Genomic DNA, 21,407 nt, shown 5'->3' on the forward strand with positions numbered 1-21,407 from the left:
GTTGTGTGTCCTCCCATGAGATAATGCACTTTTAGCACCTGCCTGGCACTCTATAACTTTGTTATTATTTGGGCATAATTCTTTCCTCTCTTAGGCAGAACCAAGTGCACCTTCGTTAATGACCTTAGACCGTGGGCGACTCAGACGCTATTCAACTAAGGAGAAACCCAGCTGTGCCAGGCCTAGAACTGTCCATCCCCACCCCCACTCCCACTTAAGTCAGTGAGTAGGCCGGAATTCTCGCGGCTGATAAATGAGAGGCGCTGAGAAGGAGCTGAGAGGAGCTGCAGTGATGACTGCTCCGAGAATCTCGAATCTCCACCGCGTACACCACGGAGATGCTCGGGGACAGAGAGCCGGCCTACCTGCCTGACGGAGGTCGCGCTCCAGAGAGGACGGATGAAAGAAAGCCTTCACGGGAGATGGGCTGGAGGTGCCCAAAGGGGAACATTTGAAAAGAGAAACAGAGGCTGAATACAGGGAAACCTTCAGGGCGGTGAGTGCCATTCAAAGGATTACGCGTCCTGGGGATACAGATTTTGGGTGAAAAGAGGAGTAGGGACAAAGGTAGGGCACTCAAACTGCCGGGCCCGAGTCCCAAGCCGCGTATGTGGAGGGGGGGGACCCTGATGGCCCGGGGGTGACCCCAGCCGGCAAACACCGGAAGGTCGGGTTTCGGGGGCACCCGGAGGGAAGCGGGAGAGTCCGGAGCCGGCCGCGGAGCCGCCGCCGCGTTCGCCCCGGGAAAGGTCAGCGACCCCGGGCCGGGGAGCCCTGCGGAGAACCCAGAGGGGCCGCGGTTGCCATGGTGCCGGGCCGGTGGGGGTTGGGGGGACCGGGCCCCACCCCGAGCCTCGCGGGGCCGGCTCCAGATGGTCCCGGGTCTCCCGCGGGAGCCGGCGGCCTGCAGCAGGGGGAGGCTATTGTCCTCCTTCCGCGGCGCTGCAGTCCCGCCGCTCGCGCCCGCGCGCCGCCACGCGCCCCGCCGCTCCCAGCCCCGCGCGCCCCCCGCGTCGCTCTCGCTCCGTGACAGCGCCCGCCGCCGCCCGCCGTGCGCCCGGCCGCCGCTCGCAACCGCCCCTCGCGGCCGGGCTGCGGGCGCGGCGAAGACCGGTGCGCCCCCGCCCGCCCGCCGCCTGGCCGGCGCTCCGCATCCAGGTAGGTGCCGGCGTCCGGGCCCGCTTTGTCCCGGCCCGCGGGGCGGCGCGTTTTGTGCAGCCGCGTGCGGGCGGCGGGGTCGGGGTCGGGTCGGGGTCGGGTCGGGGCCGACCGGAGCGCCGGGGAGGGCTGACGCGGCGCCGGCCCCCGCACCCGCCCGGTCCCGGGGACAGAATGGAGAGTCGTGTGCCAGCCCCCCAGGTACCGTGCGCGGACGGCGGGGGTCGAGGCTTGGGGGACGCGGCCCTTTCTGAAGCCGAGAGAAGAGTCTGGAAGAGTTGGGGCTGGCAAGCGCGTGCAGAGAGCGGGTCGTGGGCTTGGAGCGTGGCTGACAGCGCCGCTGCCGGCGTCGCGGCAGCTCCTCGGCGGACCGGCTGGCGCTGGTCCAGGTGCCCCAGCCGCGCCCGGCCAGCTCTGGCCGGCGCCGCGATGGCCAGGCCCCCTCTCGGGAGAGCTGGGGGCTCCCTCTGCAGCCGGTGGGCTCTCCTCAGCACGTTGATAACTAGCTCCACGCTCTCCTTTATGCGTCCGCCCAGCGTGGGTGAGGGGGACACGGTGGGCTGTGGTAGCCAGAACTCTGGCAGAGGAAGAACGAAGCCCCTCGCGGGTGGGGACGCGGCTGGCTGCGGTGTGTCTGTGGCCGGGACACGCCGAGCGCTGAGAGCCCGCCCCTCGCGGAACTGCCGGGCAAGGCCTCCCGGCCGGGGCTCCGACACCACCCCATTACCACCCCCGCCGCAGCCGTCATTCACATCCATTCTGCCTCGGGAAGACTTTGCCCGTTAACCCCGTGGCATTGCCTTCTCATCTGGGCTGCAGCTTTGCCCCTTTCCTAACCTCCTACAAGTCTCGGTTTGTTTCTCAGCTGCCCTCCTCCCCTCCGCCAGGGCCACAATTCTAGGGCTTAGAGAGCTGGTCTGTTCGGACATGGGCAGGGTCCCCCACAAACCAGTTTTCCTTGAAGGTGAAGGGGGCAGAGTGAATTCGGAAAATGTAACTTAGATTGAGGTTCTGGGCAACCTCTTGGCAGATTCCGAAGAGTCGAGGATTTCGGAGGAAAAGCTAATAGAGATCTTAGATTTGTCTCTTAGAGAAACTGATGTAACCCGTTGGTCACAGGCTTGGGGGGCAGAGGAGGGAGGGTGAAGCAAGGGAGTGAAAATTAGTATGAATAATTCTGCCGAGCGGAGGATTCTGAAGGAGAAGCCCAAACAAAAATTCAGTTTTAGTCTTGAGTTTGGTTCCTAAGTTCTTGGAGGACAGTCCTGTGCTTTATCAGGGGCATAGGCTTGAGGGGAACAGGGGTTGGAGTTTTGTTTCTCCTGATTGTTCTCTGATAGTGCTGAGTGCCGCTCTCTTTTGCTCTCCCTAGGAGCTCTGAGTTTATTTGTGATTTCTTTTTCCTTTTCTCTCTCTGCCAGTCCACTCACACTTTGAGTCAAATAAGATTTTTACTTTGCCAGAGTCCCCATTTCTCCACATCTATTATTCATCCCGCTGTCATTTGTTCAACTCCGCCTCCCCACAGCGGCTCCAGCCATAGCGTTCTCCTTCCGCACATCTGTGGTTCGCCTGTGTTGGGGCGTCAGTTCTACTTGTCTGTTTAGACCTAGAGTTCACTCTGTCTTCATTTCCTCTCCCACTGACTTAAGTCTGGCTTTTGTGGGTCTTGGGGTTTCTGAGGGGAAGTTATAGGTGAAGTTAGCATGGCGTGGGGCCTGAACGGAACCAGAAGCAAGCCTCTGGTCACACTCAGCCCTAAAATTCCGTGTCTTCCCAGTCCTCACAGTTCCTCTGACTAATTCTAACTGCTCCTCGTCTTTGAACAACGGTGGCCTTCAAAGTGTAGTCCCCAGACCAGTAGCTTTAGTATCATCTGCGAACAGATTACAGATGCAAATTCCTGGGCTGGACCCCAAATCTACTGAGTCAGAAACTCTGGGGCCCAGTGATCTGTGTTTTAATAGTCCTTCAGGTAATTGTGATTCATGCAAGTTTGATAAGCCCTGATCCTGAATTAGAGCTCAACCCCGAGAGTGTTACAGAGGAGAAGCAGAGAGTCTTCGCCCATCCATTTTCGTTCTTTCCTTGAGTTTTTCTCTGACTCTAAGAAAGACATTAATTTGATGGCAAAAAAAAAAAGAATTATTATCCATTAACTCACTCTTTCTTTAGATTGAATATCTATTTTCCTGGGCTTGAAAAACACAAACGTGAGTGAGACAGTCCTCAATGGGTTAAAAATGGAGCAGGCAGAGAGACATAAGCACCTAACTGTAATACAACGTGATGGGTGCACTAATAGCTGCCTGCTGGATGCTGTGGGCGCGTGGAGGAGGGCACGATCAACTCTCTCAGAGGGAGGTACAGAATTAATCAGGAGCAGGATGTGGTGAGAGCAGGAATTAGGGTACAAGACAGACTCAAGGCTGGGGGATAAGATGACTAGCTTTATGTGCCAGCTAGAATGGCAGAAAGGGGAAGTGCTGCCCTGGAGGATAGGCGCGGTGAGCAGCACTTGGGCGTAGAATCTAGCAGGACCTCAGGCTTACAGCTGGCGGGAATTGGCTTTATTCTAGCATGAACGATGTAAGCCACTTGGACCTGGTCTTGAGGTCAGTGGCCGTGAATAAAGTGCTGGGGCAATTGTAATCTGGATTAGCTGCTATACCGCCCTATTGCTAGAGTTCAGGAATCCATGGAGGAGAATGAGTTTGATGATTCTCCAGCGTGGAGAGAGACAGGGGCTCGTGGGTTTGGGGGCAGGCAAACTAAGGAAATGTTAGCAAGGAGACTCAGATCATAGGTGAGGTGTGGTATACTCACTGAAAAGAAACCAGAGAGGGATCTATGGAAAGAAACTCCAATAGAAAGCTATAGGAATCTGGACATAGCAGCAGGAAACACAGAGAACGTGGCATATAGGCCAGGGAACTGTAGAACCCAAATGCTTGAAAACCAAAACTCAGGCCCTCAGAACCACCATGCTGAGCCACACCAGAGAGCACTGCTTGCAGGCAGACCAAGGGCAGCAAACTCCACGGAGTCCCACGGTGGCCCTGTGCGGGTCTGTGATCCAAGGACGCCAGTGCCATCTTGGTTCCTCATGTATACCATGGTATCTCTGGAAACTCAGGACACAAAGTGTGGATGTCAAAATGTGATTTAGCCAAAGGAGCATTGAAGTGGTTGAATTTTTCTGTGGGAGAAGCTTTATTTCCAATTCCATACTCTCTCTCCCACATTGTAGGATTCCACAGAGAGGCTCTAGCAACCGGTCTTGCTGAAAGGTCTGGATCCCATGCCTGGGCCGCAGTAGGATCCCTTGGATGGACCAAGTTGGATCACCAAAAGGAAGCCAAAGCAGTACCCATTTATATTTTGTACAGCAGGCATACAGTAGTTTGAAAACTGAGTCTTCCTTTAAGTGTTTACTCTTACGGCATAGAAAGATATAAAGGGTTTGGAAACCTGAGAGGCCTTCAGGCCCCTGGCAGTTAACAAAGATATGTAATGTAGCTGGGAGGGAGACAAAAGGGAATGGTGGGGCCTGCAGAGAAATGAAAGTGCAGGCCATCTAAAGGAATCCCAAGTCGGTTAATCTTAAATAGCTTATTGGCCACATTCAGGGGGCTAGCTTTAATAGGTTTGTGATTCCTGATAAAAAGAAACAGAATGTTGGGGTGCATTATGTATAGGAGTTTTTGTGGGGTGGCCTATACAGGGAGAGTGTGTGTACTGGAAATGGCCATCCTAGAGCTAAGTGTGTGCGTGGTTGCTGGAGAGGAAGCCCTAACCCAAAGGGCTGGGAGAAATGGAATTAGAATTGGACCTGGGGCTGTTTCCTTGTCCAGTGGCTGAGAATATTAGATGACTCTAGCTCAGGTCACACCTTGCCCACAACGCTCTTTGCTCAGGGTGACTCAGCTCTACCCTATAATTTATTTTTCTATAAATATTTACAGAGCAAATCAAAGAATCTGGTGGGGGGAGTTAGGGGCAAATGATGGGTTTTAAGAGAGAAAGGAGTCCTAGGCCTAGTGGAAATTAAACTCTATTTCCTGTTATGTGGAATGCAAAACCCAAATGTAGGAATCTTAGACCTTAGTTCCCTCGTACCTCCTCAGTACCCCTCCCAGGGAAATCCTTGTGTGCTTTCTCTTTGGGTGAAAAGGGAGGGGCAGACAATCCTGGCCTTCACGTGGGTCAGGCTCAGCTCCATGGAACCAGTTAATGACAGAGGCGAAGTTCTGCCTTTGTGTGCCCACGGGAACATAACCTCCCTACCCACCCACGTGGCACCACCCATCCCTTCTCCCTTCCCCTCTCCGTACCTCCTTTCCAGAACCAGAGACTGCCAAGATCCTAGCCTCAACCCTAGGAAGTAGTGCTATGGAATAAAATGTCTTTGTATTTGAGAGGTATTAGGAAAATTAGAAATGTGGCATTTTGGAGTTCTGATAAACTTACAGGCCCAGTCCCCTCCATTGCCTTGAATGGCTGCTGAAGGCTGAATTTGGACACTAGAAAAAAATTTTTAAATCCCTAATAGCTAACCTGAAGCTCATTTGTTAGTTTTGAGAAGGACAGAGTGTGTGTGTGTGTGTAACATAGAGTCATGAGTAGTGCTGGCAAGCATACATGGCCCTAATTTCCTCTGCCCTGGGCCTTAAAAGTAATAGGAACTGATCTCTCCTGGGGAGCTCTGAAGGGCTCCAGGAAGTTCAAGGGGCATGTAAATGTGATTAAGAGCTTGTCCCCAAAAGTCAGAAAGAAACTCGCTTCAAAACCCAAGCTCCGTCTGGGCATATGACCTTGAACCGTGACTTAATTTCCATGGGGCAACTTCCTCATTTATGAAATGGGGATGGTAATGGGCTCTTGCTCCATAGGGATTGGGATGAGATGGTGCCTGTAAATGGCAGGGACACATATCACAGCTGATACGTACCGAGCACCTATTAAGTATTCCTTGTAGCAAACCAAAGGAAAGAAAGGGGAGAGGACCATACTGTGTCCTCCTTTGAACTTCTGGGCACTTAATCTATACTTGCCTAATAGTGCATCACAGGTTTCCTGGTGTAGCATAGCTGCATCTTAGCTTGAGAGCAAAATCCGGTTCTTTTCATCTCAAATAGCCTACAGGGAATAAGCCGTCTTGTTTGGAGTAGGGACTCAAAACTGTTTGGGGAACCTGGGAATGGTCTACCCAGGTTACACTCATTATTGTCCAAGGGTTCCCTTGCCTGCGTCCTGTGTTACCCTCGTTCACACCCTGCTGGCCTGAGCCACGCTGATGGCCATGGCCACCTTCAGCCCCCTGGCTTTGCCCACCGCCCCTCTCTGGCCCGAGCTCACAAGCCCTTCACTGCAGTGCTCTGAGACCCTGCTGCCTCTCGGCCTCGCTCCTTGTGCACCTGCAGTGCACTTGTCCCTCTGCTTGCCCGCCTTGTCTTTCCCTCTCCCACTGGGGGCTGATTTCCATTGGCAAAAAAACCCAACCACAACCTTCGGCTCTTAGGAGAATAGAGCAGATCTCAGGCAGGAGGAGAGAGAGATGATGTGAGTAGGGGCTCAGGGCTCTGCGATGGCCCTCACCAGCCATGTCCCCCCTTGCAGGAGCAGGAGGCCACCCATCACCATGAGCAGCACCCTGTCACCCACAGACTTTGACAGCTTGGAGATCCAGGGCCAGTACAGTGACATCAACAACCGCTGGGACCTGCCTGACTCAGACTGGGACAATGACAGCAGCTCAGCCCGCCTCTTTGAGAGGTCTCGCATTAAGGCTCTGGCAGGTGAGGTCAGGGGAGGGCCAGGGGAGATGCCCAGGAGGCTGGGGAGGGAGGCTTGTCATGAAGAGACCTTTAACTTCATGGGGAAGTTTGACCAACTTTCTTCCTAAGCTGCTGCACGAGAGTGGGAAATCCATCTCACCCCAACTGCAGCCCCAAGAATAAACTTCATACAGTCCAGAGCTTGTGTGAAGCCCCAAGCACAGAGGGACTGCTAGCCCCTCAGCAGTGTTCCCCTCTGTGCTCAGCTGACTTCCTGGCCTCTGTCCTGAGCCATGTTCCTTAACACTTTTGCACTTTTAGTCTTGCTATTCTGTTTCCACCCCCTTTTCCTTTCATCCCCCTGTGTCTTTCTGATTTCCACTGTGGTGTCTCACACCTGTTCTCCTTCCCGGTGCATTCCTCTCCCCTCCTTCCCCACCTGTTCCTGCCCCTGCCGCCTGTTCCTTCCATTATTTCATCTACCTGTTCCCTGAAGCAGGTTCCCTCCGCCTTCCACTGGTTCCCGCAGCCACCAGTACTCCCTGGTTTGCACTCCGCCTGCCGGCCTCTGCCCTCCCCTACGGCCTGGGCTCTCCCCTTCAGCTCCTCTGAACACAAACAAACCCGTTGGACGGGCCTCCCTGCGTTCCGGGAAGGAGTTGCCATGGCAACAAGAGTGCGGCTGCCACCTGACACCAGCAGCGGCTGGCGTGGGACTGAGTCACCCACACACCCAAGGCCACCCACCCTGTCTTGCTTCCCTGCTCCATCCCACCCTTGTTTTTTCCACTGACCTGCTGGCCTCCCGGCCCAGTGCACTGGAAGAGGACAGGCAGTGCTCCCAGCGAGGGTGGGTGGCCTCCTCGAAAAAGGGAGACTCTGAACTGGTGGTTCACTGGTGGTTCCCAGATGTGGCCACGCTTTCTAGAGGATCACCCAGGAACATTTTTACAAATACAGGTTCCCAGGCCCTTTCCTGGACACATTGAATTAGAATCCCTGGACATATGGTCCAGAAATAAGGGTTTTTCAAAAGCTCTCCAAGTAATTTTTTTCAGCCAGCCTAGCGCCAGTCCGAGGACCTCCGTGGGGTGGCCATAGCTCTGGGGATCCTTTGTCATCTTCTCCTGGGCCTCCCTGTCCTTTTGGATGGGTGTTCAGGCTGATTTTTGAAATAGCAGTGTTTCTAAAGATGAGATAAGACAGAAGGCCTGGGTCATGGACATGTCATCTCTTTGGGGGAAAGTTCCCTGGTACCCTGATTTGGTGTGTGCATAGCCTCTAGAGCTGTCATGATGTCTGTGTGCACACGTGACATGTGCCACGCCCTGCTGTCATTTCCCCACTGTGAAACTGGGCTCTTCTGAAGTGGCATCTCTGTACAGGTTTTGTTTAGCACTATGCCTTGAATCAGCAGGGGCCAAATAAATACTGAATGAATGAAGGTGGGAAAGAGGCCAGAGTAGGCTGTAAGTGACAAGAGCTGGAGCCCAGAGAGGGGTAGGAAGGGAGTCTGGTAGATGTGCCTGGGGTGGTGTGGACTGGGGTCTGGGGTGGCCTAGCTGAGGGGGGCCTAGTGGGGCCAGTGGCAAGGAAGGAGCCAAAACCAGTGGCGGATGGGAAGGCCTGTTTCACCATAAGGGAGCCTAAGCAAACCCCCAGCACAGTGCCTGGCACCTACTGGTTTCGCCTCTTGAAGGATTTCTTTTTCTCTGCTCTCTGAACTGGGGATCAAAGCCCGTGTCCTGCAGGGGGACTTCCTGGGGTCACCCAGAGAGAGGCCGTCCTTGTCACACCTGCAAGCCTTCAGGAAGCAGGAGTTTGCTTTTTTAGGGGGTGGCCTCTGTCATGGGTCTTCCCATGACAGCAGCTTAGGCAGCTCAGCTGATGGGCAGGACTCTGAGGCGCTGGCAGTCCCCTCCTCTGCCCTGTAGGGCCTGGCCCTGCCCCAGCTGGCACAGCTCCGCCTCCCACCCCTCCCCCGTCACCGTCCAACCTGTTTGTCGGGAGCTGCGTCTGTCTTCTCACCACAGCCAGGTGTGCTCTGCTGACTTGTCCCAGAGACAGGAGCTCAGACATCCCGTAACTCCCTTTCTCCACTCCTCAAAACTTCCACCATCTTTGAACCTGCTCCCCACCCAGGACCCCAGCCTCTTGGGATCCCAGGCTCCAGGGGGAGCAGACCCTTGGTGCCCACCCCGGTGCAGGCAGAGCATGGTCTCTGGGCCCTGGGCCGCGTGAGAGGCAGCTGGGACCATGAATGGGAATGCAGTGAGCAGGGTGCAGGGGCACGGCCTGAACGGGGCTAGCGAATTTTATTATGAGGCTGTGGAAGGGTCTCAGAACCCCGGGGGCTTCCTGCTCTCTCCCGCTGCCTTCATCAACCCTGCTCAGTACGCCAGCGTGCTGGAAGGACGCTTCAAACAGCTGCAAGGTGAGCTCCCGCGGGCAGAGGGGGCCTGGGGGCGAGCGAGGGGAACCAGAGCAAAGAACACAGGGCAGAACCTTTTCTGTGACTCAGACGCTGTGTTGGAGACAATGTGACAGGGAAATAATTACAAGTGGCCAGAAAATACATGGATGCTGACAGAGTTGGGCATGGTCTGGACCCTCTAGATGAGACCATGTGTGTCACCACGATGCCATGAGCGTGGAGGCAGTTGGCGGGCGAGGGGGAGAGAGGCAGTGTCTGTGTCAGCACCCCGGGGGACCGTCAGTGTCGTCCCACTGGGGTGGCTCACTTTCATCTGTTTGGGGATGAAGTGCCTGCTCAGACAGCTGGGGAAGCAGAGGGGCTGAGCTGGGAGGCTGAGGGACCTGGGGCTTGTTCCTGTTGCCTTGGGTTTCTGAGTGGGTGTGGAAATGTGTGTGAAGAGGCAGGGTGTCTGGAAACCAGCGAGTCTGTCCAAGGGAGGTGGTACAGACAGGCTCAGGTGTATGTCTGGGCAGGCGTGCATTTCTTCCTGGCACCAACCTGGCAGTGTATTTCTGGGAGCCACTGTTAGGCAGTGTGTGTGTGTGTGTGTGTGTGTGTGTCTGTGATTGCTGTGGGTACCTTGTACACTTACGCTTTGTCTCTGGTGCTTGGCTTTGTACAGTTTTCTCCTAGCTGCTGCTGTTTGTGTGTCTTCCCCTCTTATTCTGCCTGTGTGCCAAGACAGCTCCACCCCAGTGTGCCTGGCATCAGGGCAGTTGCCATGGACCCAGTAGTGGCCGGTGATCCAGGCAATCCCAGGCTTGGGCAGGGCCTGCAGACCCTGAAAGGAGGCCCAGGGAGCATCGGGCCACCCCATGCAGTTGTTAGAACCCCGAGGTTGGCCCAGGTACAGGGGTTGGAGGTAAGAAAGACAGGAATAGACATGGGTGTGTCGCTCTGGTCTGTGGGTGAGGTCGTAGGAATGTAAGATTAAGGGATGAGTCTTTTCGGTTTCTGCGTGGCTCTTCAGACCCTGGCCACTTGGGGTGAATCCTTGTCCTGCGCTCCTCTGGAGAGAACTGGCAGAAATCCTCCGACTGGAGCAGCTCCTGATGGCCCCAGCCTCTGGCATCACTTTGTCGTTTATAGCATTTTGCATGTCCATTGTTCTGTGGGCCCCAACAGCATCCCCTCAAGCTCTCCCTGTGGACCAAGCAGCAGGGCATTTCCTCACTTTTTTTAGATTGGCACCTAATCCTGCCTGGTTTTTTCTTTCCCTGTCTTTCTTGAGTTCACTGTTTTTCCTGTTCCCAACTTCTTAAGATCTCATTTTCCTTCTTAACATTGGAATGTCAGTGTCCTCGGCCTGGGTCACCATGCAGTCAATTGAATGGACCCATTGCAGGAGAGGAGCCCGTCTTTCCTTTAAATTATCTCAGGAGAGCAAGATGACTCAGGAGGCCCACAGCCTCTATAACGTCATATCCTACTAATGGCCACTTGGAAGAGCCACTGCTGTAATTTAGGTCCACACCCTTGCCTCTGCCGGCCCCTAAAGAGAACAACCATACCTCCTGCTGGTCCAGAGCAACTCTTGGTCTTCCCTGTGGGTTAGATCATGCCTATATGACTGTAACTCATCAAGGAGCCCATTCATGCCAGGCTGCTTGTAAATATTGTCTCATTTAATCAACACAATGACCTGTTGAAGTAGAAAGTAACATGCCCATTATACTGATGAGGAAAGTGAGCCTCTGATGGATGAAGTAAGAGTGTGTCATCACCGTTACATGACAGAGCCCTGATCCCAGCCCCTTCCTGCATGTCCCACAGCTTCTAATTTATTTCATCCTTCTTCTCAATGCCTGTTTTCTCTCTCTTGTTTTTGTTCTTTCCCTTGTTTATGAGCTCATTCCAATTTCTTTATTTCCCTCTGTATGAGTTACCGGTTTTCCTCTCGGCCATTTTCATTCCCCTTTTCCCCAGACCTCACCTCTGGCCTCTCAGGCACCTCCTAACCCCCAGCCCTGCCAGTTGTTGTTTAGAAGCAGGTGCACTGTACTTGAAGGACAGAAATGACCCCAGGTTGCCATCACAGATGAGCGAGAAGCCGTGCAGAAGAAAACCTTCACCAAGTGGGTGAATTCGCACCTGGCCCGGGTGACGTGCCGGGTGGGAGACCTGTACAGTGACCTCCGGGACGGGCGGAACCTCCTGAGGCTCCTTGAGGTGCTGTCAGGAGAGATACTGGTGAGCTGTGGTCACGGAGGGAGGAGGGGCCCTGAGAACAGCAGTTAAGGGGACCAGCTGCGAGAGTTGCCTTTAAAAGAGTGGCAGCACAGAGTGGGAAGCAGGGGTTGCCCTCTACTCAGAGGATGGTTTTGTTCTGAGAGGCTTTGCTACATGGATTAAATAGGAGTATTGCTTCATGGAGATAGGAACAGTGGCCCCACTGAAAACATTTCTTTTCTCACCCACTCTGGGTGCAATTAATTCCCTTAGGAATCTTAATCTGCCCCAAGCCTTATCTGCAACCTTGGCTTTGGCTCCATGAACTCTGGCTCAGCCTTAGAACTGTTCCTGAGGAGGCCATGGGGAAGGTTTGCAAAGCAGGGCCCTGGAAAGGATAGGAGGGAAGGCAGAGGAGGCCCTCAGTCCCATGCGGTTCTGTCTCCTATCCCTCAACAGCCAAAGCCCACAAAGGGCCGCATGCGGATCCACTGCCTGGAGAATGTGGACAAGGCGCTGCAGTTTCTGAAGGAGCAAAAAGTGCACTTGGAAAACATGGGCTCCCATGACATTGTGGATGGAAACCACCGCCTGACCCTTGGGCTGGTCTGGACAATCATCCTTCGATTCCAGGTACCCCAACCCCAACCCCTAGGGTCACTCAGGTGCCTTGTGCACCATTGCTGCCCTGCAGATGGTCACTGTCAGTCCACAGTGTGGTCAGTCCAGACATGGAGGGTCAAGAACCTTGTGTAACAATTTGCGGTTGCTGTGATATGCAGGCCCCAGATCAGGGAGTCTGCCTCAAATGGGTAGGCAACAGTGGAGGTATTGTCAAACTTCTGTGGAGAGTTCCCTGTGGCCTGGTCTGTGTTCTGGTCACATGCAGTAGGACCACATGTTGGTCCACAAGGGACTGGACATTTTACATGCTGGTCCTTAAGCACCAAGAGTTCAGAACTGCACCAGGTCATTGGCCCACTTCTGCACCTCAGACTCTGCTTGCCTCCCTCTAAAGAACAGTCACCTACTCCCTCTCGCTCTGGGCATAGCCAGCCCAGCTGGCCTAACACCATCACAGCTCTCCGGGTTGTGCGTCACCTGGTGTAGGCTCCTCTGCTGCTTTAGCCTCAGCAGAGCTGTGAGCTCCAGCTGTGAAACCCAGCCCTCGTCCCCCCACAGCCCCCTGGAGGAGCCAGCATCATCCTTCAGGTTGAGGCGCTTGCATTCTTCTGGCTTCCCGCCCCATTCGATGGCCTCAGATCCCTTTGACCTGGTGTTCTGGGGTCACTAGCCCAGGAGGAAAGGTCCCAGATCTCTACATCCCAATTCTAGGTGTCTGAAGCTTCCTGCTAGGTATTTCTGAGTATCTCCAGTAACTCCAGGAGCCTCTGTGCCGTGAGTGAGGGCTTTCCCTCCTTTGTTCTCAGATCCAAGACATCAGTGTGGAGACAGAAGACAACAAGGAGAAGAAGTCTGCCAAAGACGCCCTGCTGCTGTGGTGCCAAATGAAGACGGCAGGGTGAGGCTGCCCAGGGGGCGTGGCCTCGGCAGGTGGGCGCACCGAGGCTGTGCGGTAAAGGCGGGATGGGCTCCAGGAACCACAAGTTGGGGATCCGTCCTGAGTCGCAGACCTGGGCTTGGCCCTACTCAGTATTCTTCCCGGCCCATTTACAGATATCCCAATGTCAACGTACACAACTTCACCACCAGCTGGAGAGATGGGCTGGCGTTCAATGCCATTGTGCATAAGCACCGGTGAGAAGGCGAGCAGTTACGAGGCATGAACATCTGGAGAAAAGCCAGGGCATGGGGGCACCACACTGCACAGAGGGCTGCGTGGGAAGTGCAGGAGCGGGAGCACTGGGTGTGGGCTCCGCGTGCCTGGTTCTGGACAAAATGGAGTCAGTGACTTAGAGATTAGACAAGGTAGCTTCACTTTTCCTCTTTAGGATCTCATATGCTTGTGATATTCCACATTCCCTCCCCACGCAGGCCAGACCTACTGGATTTTGAGTCCCTGAAGAAGTGTAATGCACACTACAATCTGCAGAATGTCTTCAATCTGGCTGAGAAGGAACTGGGACTTACGAAGCTGCTGGATCCTGAAGGTGGGGTGGGGCTCTGTAAAAAGATGCTGTGAGACAGGGGCAGAGGGTGGATGAGGGGGTGCGGGGGCTGAGGATGGGGAGAACGGGGAGTGACTGCCAGTGGAGACAGGGTTCCCTTTGGGGGTGATGAGAATGTTCTGGAATTAGATAGTGATGACTGTATAACCCTATTAATATACTAAAATCCACTGAATTGTATACTTTAAAAGGGTGAGTTTTATGGTGTGAAAATTATATCTCAATTTAAAAAAATGAAATCTATAGGAAGAAAGGCAGCCTTATGGTGAGCAAGCCTTGGGATAAGGCTCTGTCCCAGCCCCACGCATGGAGCAGCTGTGAGACTTAGAGCCAGCCACTTGGCCTCTCTGTGGCTCAGGGTCTTCATCTCTAAAATGAGAACATTGGTCTACATGGTCTCTAAGGGCCCCTCTTATTCTAAAATTCCAGGGTTCTCAACCAAGCTACATGGCCTTGAGGTCTCACCAAGCACTGGCCCTGTGGCCCCTGACCCTGCTCATTGGCCCCTGTGGTTCCGATCTTAATGCCAATGAGACTGGTAATGCTGCTGGGCTCTGACTTTGCACCTGGCACTGCACTTGACGTACTTTAACTAATTTAATCTTCATAACGCCCTGTGAAATTGGTGCCATATTATCCTCAGTTTATGCAAGAGAAGACAGGCCCCATAATAGGGTTAAATGACCTGCCCAAGGTCACACAGCTGGTGGAGATGAGATGCAAATTCAGGCAGCCTGGCTCCAGAGCCTGTCTCCTCCTCCACCATCTCTCTGGCAGAGCAGAGAGCAGTCTTAGTGTAGCCAGGAAAGGGGAGGAGAAAAGAGCCAGATGGCCTCCCTGTGGGAGCCGCCTCAAGCTCGCTGGGCAGATATGGGTTTGGTTATTTTCTACCTGTTTTCCATCCCACCTGTAGCCCCACCTCTGTGCCGTTTTAGTTGAGGATGACAAAAATCAGCTACCTCGTGACAGAAGTAGGCCTGGGAGAGCATTTGAGAAGCACCGCTATGATAAAGAGCATTTAAGTAAAGCTAAGTAGGCTATGACTTTCAGAGGTGATTTCAGCGGCTCCTGCCTGCCTGTGGGTTTTCAGTGGTGGTTAAGAGGCTTCCAGTCCCATAGCTTCTTTTTAGGTGGCTTGGAACCTGGCCTAAGGGAACCTAAGGATTTCAGCTCATAGTCAGCCTTGGTCCTGGTGGTGGAAGCTGATTCACCCGAAGGGCACTCGCGTCCTTGGGCCCACAGCTGAACTTTGGGATCGAGGTCAGACACAGCTGTGACCATGTCCTGAGATGGCCCTGAGAACCGGCCTCTGTCCCTGCTGCTGGGGCTCCCCAGGCCCAGCCCTCTGAACATCCTGGGTTCAGGATTCTCAGTCTGTCCCATCCATCTTACTGACCCTGAGTCTACCGACTTCTCAGACGTCTTCCCAGCCCATAAGTCCATGATCTATCCCCAGGTGGGAATGTGGTTTTTTTCTTGCCTTTCTTTCCCCAAACAGCTCATTTTGGCCTCCATTGGAAACACAGGGTAGAAGCCTCCTTGTGCTTCTGGGGTTTGTACTCTGCTAGTTTCTAGGATGGGGGGAAAAAGCCTAGCTTTTTCAGGCCCTTGTGGTCCAAATGGTTTGTCATTTTGCTATGAAGGGAGCTAGAAAGGTGTCAGGGCTGGGAGGGCCTGGGGTTGAGGTAAGTGTCCAGGCAGCAGGTGTACTTCAGGGCAGCAGGTTTCTAATCTCTGCCTGACCTGAGTGGTATGTCTTCTCAGATGTGAATGTGGACCAACCAGACGAGAAATCAATCATCACCTATGTGGCTACTTACTACCACTACTTCTCCAGGATGAAGGCTTTGGCTGTGGAGGGCAAAAGAATTGGCAAGGTACACCCCACACAGGCTTCAGGCAGAAGGTCAGCCTGGGGTCGTCCTCCCCTAAAGCAGGCTGAGGTGGAGCTGCAGGACTGGGCCGGGACCCCACGGGCAGGTGCCCTGTCACTGTCTTGCAGGTGCTGGACCACGCCATGGAAGCAGAGCGCCTGGTGGAGAAGTACGAGTCCCTGGCCTCCGAGCTGCTACAGTGGATCGAGCAGACGATTGTGACCCTCAATGACCGGCAGCTGGCCAACTCCCTGAATGGGGTCCAGAACCAGCTGCAGTCCTTCAATTCCTACCGCACAGTGGAAAAGCCACCCAAGTAGGTGCCCCAGGCCGCACCCTGCCCACCCACCCAGCGCTGTGCCCCCAAGAGAACCCTAAATTAGGGCAGCCTTTTGGGAGGGAAATTCAGCAGTGCATAAATGCAGTTGAAGCTCATTTCCCCCAACTCAAAGTGCCAGAAGCCATTCCAAAGTAAACATTTTTAAATGATTACCCATTTAAAAAAAAATCATGCTGTGGAAATGATTGCAATGGCATGTAGAGTGGCAAATAAGATTGCTGGTCACAGTGTCACAGCAACCCTAGGCCAGCTTAGGGACAGGTGGGATTGGACCTGACAGGCAGGTCATAACTTGCACATTGCAAAGGTTGTTACCGTGTATATATTTTAACAATTAACTGTTTTCAAATGTGGAATTGCTGTTAGGCAATTCAATACAATACATACTAAAACTTCCATGTTTTTCTGTTACTGAGCTCTTTTGCAATTAATATGTTTCAGCTCCAAAACTAATCCAGAAAACACCTGACCTATTAGACCTCCCAGGGAATGATTTGAGGTGTGCCCCTTCATCCAGGAAGTCCTCTTCTGGGCATTGAACAAAGATGTAATTTCAAGGATGTTTACTGGGATGACCTTTGTAGAAGAAAAGTAATTCATGGGACAGCCACTGAAAGTAACATTGAAAACATGTGCTTATGAACATGAAAAGATGTTCATGAAAAATAAGTGAAGAAACAGTTTTCAAACAGTTGTGGACAGTAGAGAGCAAAGGGCTAAACATCCAGGTTCAAAGTACCTGAGTTCAAATCCTGGCTCTGCCCCCTAGCAGTTGTGAGTGTTGAACACCTCTGAGCCTCAGTTTTCTCATTTGGAAAATGGGGGTAATAAGACAATGTCAATGACAGTGAGAACTCAATGAGAGAGTTCATGGAAAGCCCGGAGAATTGGGCCTGGCAGGAGGCAAGCAAATCTTTGACCAACGTTGGCTGTGGTTACAATGATCCCATCTGTGTAAAACAGAGATGACGTATGTGCCTGCCAGGGGGTAACAGTGGTCATTTCTATGTGGTTTTCACTTGTTTTAAAATTACACTTTTGGGTCTGACCTTATTTTCTGGCTTTACCCAAAGAGTATGTATTGCTTTTACAAGGAGAAAAGCAACACAGAACATTTCATTTGGAAACGTAAAAAGTCCCTGTGCTCCTAGTGGCCTTTGACTTTGCCCTGACCTGGCCTCCTGCCTCAGGTTCACCGAGAAAGGGAACTTGGAAGTTCTGCTCTTCACCATCCAGAGCAAGCTGCGGGCCAACAACCAGAAGGTCTACACGCCCCGCGAGGGCCGGCTCATCTCTGACATCAACAAGGTCCCCAGCCTCCCTTCCTGTCTGCTACACATCACACTCCTCCTGTCTGCCCACGACCATTGGTGTGGGCGGGACTCACACTCCCCTCTCCTCCGTCTGCCTCTCCACAGGAGTTCAGAGTAGACTACAACCTAGTCCCTCTCTGGTTCCTCATGTCCCAACCCAATCTCCCTACTTTTATTTTTTTACAGACAATAAAAGATTAATAGAAGTAATAGGATTCATCCCCAGTCCTACCACCACAAACAAATCCAGTGGCTTCCCCTATTCTCCAGTCCCCTCCATCCAGCCACAAGCAGATGCGGTTTTCCTACAGCTCCAAAGTACTTACGCTGCCCACGTCTCATGCTGCCATGCACAGCTGGCTTCAACCACACTCCACAGATCCACTGACCAAGATTGCCCGGGACTCACCATGCCCTGGGGACCCCTCCCACCCTTACTTCCTGAGCCCTGGCCCTTCAGCACTGATCCCATCCCCTCCTTGCAGGCCTGGGAACGTCTGGAGAAAGCGGAGCATGAGCGTGAGCTGGCCCTGCGCACGGAGTTGATCCGCCAGGAGAAGCTGGAGCAACTGGCCGCCCGCTTCGACCGCAAGGCTGCCATGCGTGAGACGTGGCTTAGCGAGAACCAGCGCCTCGTGTCCCAGGTAGGGCATGGGGGACTCTTGGCCTGTCCAGGCTGGTGAGGAGAAAGCAAGAGAGTGATGGGTAAGGGGTCTGCAATATGGGGAGCTCATGAAATGAGAACTCCATTTTGCAGATAAGACCAAGAAACCCGGAAACCAGGGGCCACAGGCTTGACCAGGAAGAAGTGTCAGTGAGGCAGTGGGGGATGGCATGGAGAGGGGGCTTAGAGCCACCCCATGGAGCTGGATCTTGCAGCAGAAGTGCTCTGGAGGGCAGCAGGGGCAAGCAGAGATGGGGTCCCTGAGCAAACAAGCCTCCTCTCCCTGCCCTCTGCCCCAGGACAACTTTGGGCTGGAGCTGGCGGCCGTGGAGGCAGCAGTGCGGAAGCACGAAGCCATTGAGACAGACATCGTGGCCTACAGTGGCCGGGTGCAGGCTGTGGACGCTGTGGCCGCAGAGCTGGCGGCTGAGTGCTACCACGACATCAAGCGCATCGCTGCGCGGCAGCACAACGTGGCGCGGCTCTGGGATTTCCTGCGGCAGATGGTGGCTGCCCGGCGGGAGCGGCTCCTCCTCAACCTGGAGCTGCAGAAGGTGTTTCAGGACCTGCTCTACCTCATGGACTGGATGGAGGAGATGAAGGTGCAGGGGCAGAGATGGGATGGGGGTATGGCAGGCGCACAATCCTGCACTTGCCCGGGTGACCTTGTAGAGTATAGACAGTGCTGGACCCATCCCCAGATCAGATGAACAAACAGGTCCTTGTCCTCAGGGGCTCGCCTTGTGGTGGGAGGCAACAGATGATAAAACTCATGGGCATATCAGTAAACAAAATATCAGGGGGATGGGAAGCCTAGGAGGAAACTGGAGAACGGTCTGGGAGGGCCTCTCTGAGAAAAGGCTGTTTAAGCTGCAGGACAGCGAGCACAGGGAGCCAGCCCAGGGAGAGCCAGAAGAGAGTGTGACGGGCAGAAGGGACAGCCAGGCACAGCCCTAGGCCTGCACCAGTGGGGTGTGTTCAGCAGAAGGCAGGCCAGGGGACTGTAAGAAGTGGGGGCCCCCCTCACTTAGGACCTTATGGGCCTGCTCAAGGAGCTTGGATTTTATTCCACATTACATGGAGCATTAAAAGTGATTAGAAGTTTTTCAGAAGAGGACAGACATGATTCTGCCTTACATTTTTAGAAAGGTCACATGGACAACTACATGTGGAAGGGCTGTGGGCAGCCAGGGTGGGAGCAAGAGACTAGTAGACTAGTTGGCGGCTGTTGTGGGATGGGGTGTGAGACACCCCAGATAGCTGGGTGGCTGGGGGCCGAGCCATGGTAATAATTCAGGGGCTGAGAGGACTCAGCAGAAGTGCCAGGAGCAAGACTTAGTAAAAAGGTTGTTCCACAGGAGGGTAGCTGAGTGAAGAGGCTGGGGTTCCAGGACAGAACTGGGGTCCCTGTTTGTGAGTGACAGATGGGAGCAGGTGTGCTCACCTGGGTGCAGCACCTGGAACCGCCCAAAGAGGCCCGGAGGTGCAGATGACCCAGGAAGCGGAGCAAGTTAGCACTGTGTGTGGCGGGGCAGAAGGCGCCTGGCTGGGAAGGAACCCGGCGGCTCTGGGCCAGCACGGCGCTCTGCTTGTCCGGCAGGGCCGGCTGCAGTCTCAGGACCTGGGCAAGCACCTGGCCGGGGTGGAGGACCTGCTGCAGCTGCACGAGCTGGTGGAAGCAGACATTGCTGTGCAGGCCGAGCGGGTGCGGGCTGTCAGTGCCTCTGCACTGCGCTTCTGTGACCCAGGAAAAGGTGAACCTCAGGGAAGGAACTGAAGAAGGCAGGGGCTGGGGAGGAGCACATCAGAGCTGGAGCAGCAGCACTGGGAAACTGGGATGGAAGGGTGATGAGCGCTGGTGGGTGACGGAGCCAGAGAGGGTGGGAGGGTTCATAACCAGGGATGGGTCACAGAAAGCCGAGGCTGGGTTACAGCTCACCGCCCTCCATCATGACTTTCAGAATATAAACCGTGCGACCCGCAGCTGGTGTCGGAGCGGGTGGCTGCACTGGAGCAGAGCTACGAGGCACTGTGCGATTTGGCAGCTGCACGGCGGGCCCGCCTGGAGGAGTCCCGGCGTCTCTGGCGTTTCCTCTGGGAAGTGGGTGAGGCCGAGGCCTGGGTACGAGAGCAGCAGCACCTGCTGGCTTCAGCTGACACTGGCCGGGACCTGACTGGGGTCCTCCGCCTGCTCAACAAGCACACAGCCCTGCGAGGCGAGATGAGTGGCCGGCTGGGGCCTCTGAAGCTCACCCTGGAGCAGGGCCAGCAGTTAGTTGCCGAGGGCCACCCTGGGGCCAGCCAGGCTGCCACCCGTGCCGCTGAGCTCCAAGCCCAGTGGGAACGGCTGGAGGCCCTGGCAGAGGAGCGTGCCCAGCGGCTCGCCCAGGCTGCCAGCCTCTACCAGTTCCAGGCAGATGCAAACGACATGGAGGCCTGGCTGGTGGATGCGCTGCGCCTGGTGTCCAGCCCTGAGCTGGGGCACGATGAATTCTCCACACAGGCCCTGGCCCGGCAGCATCGGGCCCTGGAGGAAGAGATCCGAGGCCACCGGCCAACCCTGGATGCCCTGAAGGAACAAGCCATGGCCCTGCCTGCCACGCTCAGCCGCACACCCGAGGTGCAGGGCAGGGTGCCCACCCTGGAGCGGCACTACAAAGAGCTGCAGACCCGGGCGGGCGAGCGGGCACGGGCCCTGGAGGCAGCCCTGGCACTCTATACTATGCTCAGTGAGGCTGGGGCCTGCGGACTGTGGGTGGAGGAGAAGGAGCAGTGGCTCAATGGGCTTGCCCTGCCTGAGCGCCTGGAGGACCTAGAGGTTGTGCAGCAAAGGTAGGTGTACAGTGGCTCCCTCTGCAGTGGCTGTGTGAGGCGGGAGGCCAGGGTGGGCAGTGGCAGGTCTTGCTATAAACTGACCCCTCTTTCTACATCACTTTGAGTCTTAATGGTTGTCTGTTTTTTATTTAATGAAAAATTAATACACTTGAAAGCAGAAAACATGCAACACATTCCTATATATCCATCACCTCTATTCAGTGATTGTCAATATCTTGCTCTATTTGGTTATTTTTCCTTTTAAAAAGCAAATCCCAATATTATTGTTTCACTTCTACATTCTCCAAGATACATCCTTTAAGAGATCTGAGGAAGTATTCTTAAATATAGTAAACTACTTTCTAATTGCAGATTTATGCTTAAAAAGCTGAGGCTTTTATGTGATAGACCTCCTAGCAGAGCCACTGATGAACCTCTCATGAAATGGCTTTATTTACAGAATAATAAATCTTAAAATAATTTAGAAAGGACGTTTTTCTGATAGAACCACAATACCATTATCACACAGAATGAAATTAACAATTCCTTGATAACATCTACTCAATCTCTCAGTCAAATTTCCTGGTACTTTTTTAAATGTAATGCAAGATTTTATTTTTATTATTAAAAAAATTTTCGAGCTATCCTATGACAGAGATCAGCAAACTATAACCTTTGGTCCAAGTCCAATGC

At 54.0% G+C, this 21,407-nt stretch overlaps 1 protein-coding gene and 1 long non-coding RNA gene across 4 annotated transcripts in view; one reads left to right on the forward strand and one right to left on the reverse strand.

The window, feature by feature from the left end:
• Window positions 1-242: 242 nt before the first annotated feature.
• SPTBN2 (spectrin beta, non-erythrocytic 2) overlaps window positions 243-21,407 on the forward strand; it is a 35,478-nt gene continuing 14,313 nt past the window's right edge. Inside the window, exons 1-14 of one of the 3 annotated variants that reach the window (XM_036930273.2) lie at window positions 243-496; window positions 6,778-6,956; window positions 11,450-11,601; window positions 12,040-12,213; window positions 13,011-13,102; window positions 13,258-13,338; window positions 13,576-13,691; window positions 15,474-15,586; window positions 15,712-15,899; window positions 17,114-17,231; window positions 17,722-17,880; window positions 18,200-18,502; window positions 19,501-19,654; window positions 19,862-20,732. In XM_036930273.2, coding sequence (XP_036786168.2) covers window positions 6,800-6,956; window positions 11,450-11,601; window positions 12,040-12,213; window positions 13,011-13,102; window positions 13,258-13,338; window positions 13,576-13,691; window positions 15,474-15,586; window positions 15,712-15,899; window positions 17,114-17,231; window positions 17,722-17,880; window positions 18,200-18,502; window positions 19,501-19,654; window positions 19,862-20,732 — 2,678 coding nt within the window. In that variant the 5' untranslated portion in view covers window positions 243-496; window positions 6,778-6,799. Of the gene's footprint in view, window positions 497-1,037; window positions 1,159-6,777; window positions 6,957-8,951; window positions 9,370-11,449; window positions 11,602-12,039; window positions 12,214-13,010; window positions 13,103-13,257; window positions 13,339-13,575; window positions 13,692-15,473; window positions 15,587-15,711; window positions 15,900-17,113; window positions 17,232-17,721; window positions 17,881-18,199; window positions 18,503-19,500; window positions 19,655-19,861; window positions 20,733-21,407 lie in introns of those variants that run through there. The other 2 variants (XM_036930281.2, XM_036930265.2) reach the window with 2 other exon arrangements.
• LOC130684792 (uncharacterized) lies at window positions 4,006-7,812 on the reverse strand. The gene is made up of 2 exons (XR_008999130.1): window positions 7,419-7,812; window positions 4,006-4,289 (listed from the first exon to the last, which is right to left on the reverse strand). It is a non-coding gene; the product is annotated as an uncharacterized LOC130684792 (long non-coding RNA).

This window comes from Manis pentadactyla, chromosome 9 (genome assembly GCF_030020395.1).
Source record: "Manis pentadactyla isolate mManPen7 chromosome 9, mManPen7.hap1, whole genome shotgun sequence".
NCBI classification, from domain to species: Eukaryota; Metazoa; Chordata; class Mammalia; order Pholidota; family Manidae; genus Manis; species Manis pentadactyla.